Genomic DNA, 3,582 nt, shown 5'->3' with positions numbered 1-3,582 from the left:
CATGTGGACACACACTTTTCAGAAGCCCCCTTGCTTACCAGCCCCGGGGACTCCCACCATGGCCAACGTGTTCATCTGCATGCTTTGGTCTCCTTTCTGCAACATCTTCTGGGGTGTCAGAGCAGAGAAGCGGCCTCAAGCAGCAGATGAACGATGACAGGAAATGGAATCATAAAATGGCTTAGATTAGAGAGGGCCTTAAAGATCACTGAGTTCCAACTCCCTGCCATGGGCAGGGTTACTAGCCACTAGACCAGGCTGCCCAGGACCCCATCCTACTGTGCCTTAAATATATAGAATCACAGAATCTTTGAGATTGAAAGGGACTTCTTGAGATTGCACAGTCCATTGCCCATGCTCAAACAGCTCAGCCAAAGACAACTGCACAGGAGCAATGTGTCCAAAGAAGGGTAACAGAGCTGGTGAGGGGTCTGGAGCACAGGTCTTAAGAGGAGCAATTGAGAGAACTGGGATGGGTCAGCCTGGAGAAGACTCAGGAGAGACCTTATGGCCCTCTACAACTGTCTGAGAGGAGGTTGTGGTGAGGTGGGGGTTGGTCTCTTCTCCTAGGGAACAGTGATAGAATAAGAGGGAATGACCAGGGGAGGTTTAGGTTGGATGTTATGAGAATTCCTTCTCAGAAAGAGTTGTCAGGCAGAGGAATGGGCTGCCCGTGGAGGTGGTAGAGCCACCATTCCTAGAGGTGTCCAAGAAACGTGGAGATGCAGTACTGAGGGATATGGTTCAGAGGACATGGTGGGGATGGGTCAGTGCTTGGACTAGATGACCTTAGGGATTTCTTCCCACATTAATGATTCTGGGATTCTTTTCTGTGTTTCTATGATCATGCCTTGATTTGGCCTATCCGCAAAGAAATTCAAGGGATATACAGCTGAGTACAGGGGGATGGTTACTTCTCTGCTCCTGCTGGCCACACTATTTCTTATACAGGCCAGGATGCTGTTGGCCTTCTTGGCCACCTGGGCACACTGTCGGCTCATGTTCAGCCGAGCATCAACCAACACCTCCAGGTCCCTGTCCTCTTCACAGTCATCCAGCCACTCAACCCCAAGCTGATAGTGCTACATGGGGTTATTGTGGCTAAAGTGCAAGATGAGGCACTTGGCCTTGTTGCACCTCATCCCATTCACCTCAGCCGAGCTCTCCAGCCTATCCAGATTCCTCTGTAGGGCCTCCCTACCCTCAGGCAGATCAACACCACCTCCAAGTTGATGTCATCTGCAAACTTACCTAGGGTACACTAAATCCCCTCATCCAGGTCATCAATAAAGATATTAAACAAGATGGGCTCCAGTACCTACCCCCGGGGGACACCACTTGTAATGGGTCACTAGCTGAACCTAACTCCATTAACCGCTGCCTGCTGGGCACGGCCCTCTAGCTAGCTCCTTATCCAAAGAAGGGTATACCTGTCCAGGTCACTGACAGCCAGTTTCCCTGGGACAATACTGTGAGAGACAGTGCCAAAGGCTTTGCTGAAGTCTAGGTAGACTTCATCAACAACCTTGCCCCTGTCTTGCAGTCTGGTCACACAGTTGTGGCAAGCACAACCTGCCTTTCATGAACCCATGCAGGCTCGGCCCTGTTGCTTAGAGGGAGCTGGGGAAGAGGGCTAGGCAGGCAAGGGGATTCCATGAAGCTGAGTTGGGACTCTCTTCCAGCCCTCCTCATCAGTCAGGTCTGTCCGACTGTGACAGGGCAGGGAGTCAACCATTTTTCTGGGAATATCTCACTGTCACCCTTCCCTCGGGGATGCCAGCAAGTCACTCCACCAGTCAATCTCCCACTCACACTCCCTGATGGTCCTGCTGACACCTCATATCAGAGCTTTAATTGAGGGCCCACTGAGATCTTACAGCATGTTTAGTATTTCTGATGCCGTTTATCTATTTGCCAGTGTTTCAGGTAGTGTCCCACTGGGCACCTGTGCTCATTGACAAGAAAACAGACAGGAAATGTCAACTTGTCACAGGGTTTACAATGTCCTCCAAACCAAAAGATGAACCTTCAGTCTGAGTGAACAAGCAGCTTTTATTCAAAAGACATTTTTGTGGCAGTGCTGACCAAATATATCATCATGACAGATCCTTTGGGAAAAGTGTCCACATTTCTACACCTTTGCCTCTTCACTATCTACTCTTCTACCCCACAATTTTCTCATGGCACTCTTTACCTCTTTATTCCTCAGTGTGTAGATGAGGGGGTTTAGCATGGGGGTGATGATGGTGTAAAACAGTGCCACGATCTTGTCCTCCGAGAGATCACTGGATGGGCGTATGTAGGTGAATGTGCACGGCCCAAAGAACAGAACCACCACGGTGATGTGGGACCCACAGGTGGAGAGGGCCTTGCGCCGTCCTTCGGATGTGTGGCTTCTCAAGGAAACCAGGATCACCACATAAGACACAACCAAGATGATGAAAGAGCTCAGAGCTATCATCCCACTGTTGGCAATGACAGTGATGCCAATGGCATAGGTGTCAGCACAGGCCAGCCGTAGCAGGGGATGGACATCGCAGAAGTAGTGGTCAACTTTGTTGGGGCCACAGAAAGGGAGCCGAGCGGTCAGAAGAGTCTGCACAATGGAGTGCGCACAGCCTCCCAGCCATGAGCCCACCACCATGCGGCCACACACGCGCCTGGTCATGAGCGTGGTGTAGTGGAGAGGTCTGCAGATGGCCGTGTAGCGATCGTAGGCCATCACTGTCAAGATGAAGATCTCCGTGCAGCCAAAGAAATGGACCCCAAAGAGCTGTGCTATGCAGCCCACAAAGGAGATGGTTTTGTTTTTGACAAGGAAGTCAGCAATCATTTTGGGAGCTGTGACGGAGGAGTAACAGATGTCTACGAAGGACAAGTAGCAGAGGAAGAAGTACATGGGGGAGTTCAGATGTTGGCTGCTAATCACGGTGACAATAATGAGCAGATTTCCCATCACGTTAATTGTATAGAAGCAAAGAAACATCACAAAGTACAGCCCCTGCACACTTTGACTCTCAGAGAGGCCGATGAGAATGAACTCCTTCACACCACTTGCATTCACCGCATTGGTCGGTTGGGCAGCCATACACAACAACAGCCTGTGAACATGGAAAAGCAAGGACATATGATTTGATATCATCATCATCACTGATAATGAATTCTATCCCAGAGACTGGGGAGCACATAGGATTACTGTTAACCCTACAAAAAGATTGCTTTCCCTATTTTTTTCCCCTGGGTATTTCATTCTTCTCGAGTAAAACTTTGGCCATGGCTGTCACCATGCTCCTTCATCCTGGTCCTTTGGGGTTGTGAAGGACTGAGCCTACAGCCACTGTGCTACGGGAAGGACAGTGTGAGGTACAACAAGGGTGCAGGGCAGGACGTTTTCCCCCATTATAGTCCAAGGTTATGATTACAACCCTTATAAGAAGAATGCCTTCATGAGTACCTGGAAGTGTCACTTGGAACACTGTCTTATTTTATAAGTATAAATGATTTTTGAATTCTTGTTTATATGGGAAATGAAACCACATACAAGAAACAAAATATCTCATACATGTGCACTTTTGGGGGGAA

General features: G+C 49.2%; 1 protein-coding gene across 1 annotated transcript; it reads right to left on the bottom strand.

Moving 5' to 3' along the window:
• Positions 1-2,131: 2,131 nt before the first annotated feature.
• On the bottom strand, positions 2,132-3,088 carry LOC140261296 (olfactory receptor 4S2-like). The gene has a single exon (XM_072354588.1). It carries the CDS (start codon positions 3,086-3,088, stop codon positions 2,132-2,134), a length of 957 nt encoding a protein of 318 aa, XP_072210689.1.
• Between the last annotated feature and the right edge of the window lie 494 nt (positions 3,089-3,582).

Source organism: Excalfactoria chinensis, chromosome 20 (genome assembly GCF_039878825.1).
Source record: "Excalfactoria chinensis isolate bCotChi1 chromosome 20, bCotChi1.hap2, whole genome shotgun sequence".
NCBI classification, from domain to species: Eukaryota; Metazoa; Chordata; class Aves; order Galliformes; family Phasianidae; genus Excalfactoria; species Excalfactoria chinensis.
Note: the sequence above shows the minus strand (reverse complement) of the source record. Positions and strands in the feature narration are given on the sequence as shown.

Bases quoted from the DNA above. Each gene is read 5' to 3' on its own strand.
- LOC140261296 (XM_072354588.1), bottom strand. From the start codon at position 3,088: ATGGCTGCCCAACCGACCAATGCGGTGAATGCAAGTGGTGTGAAGGAG.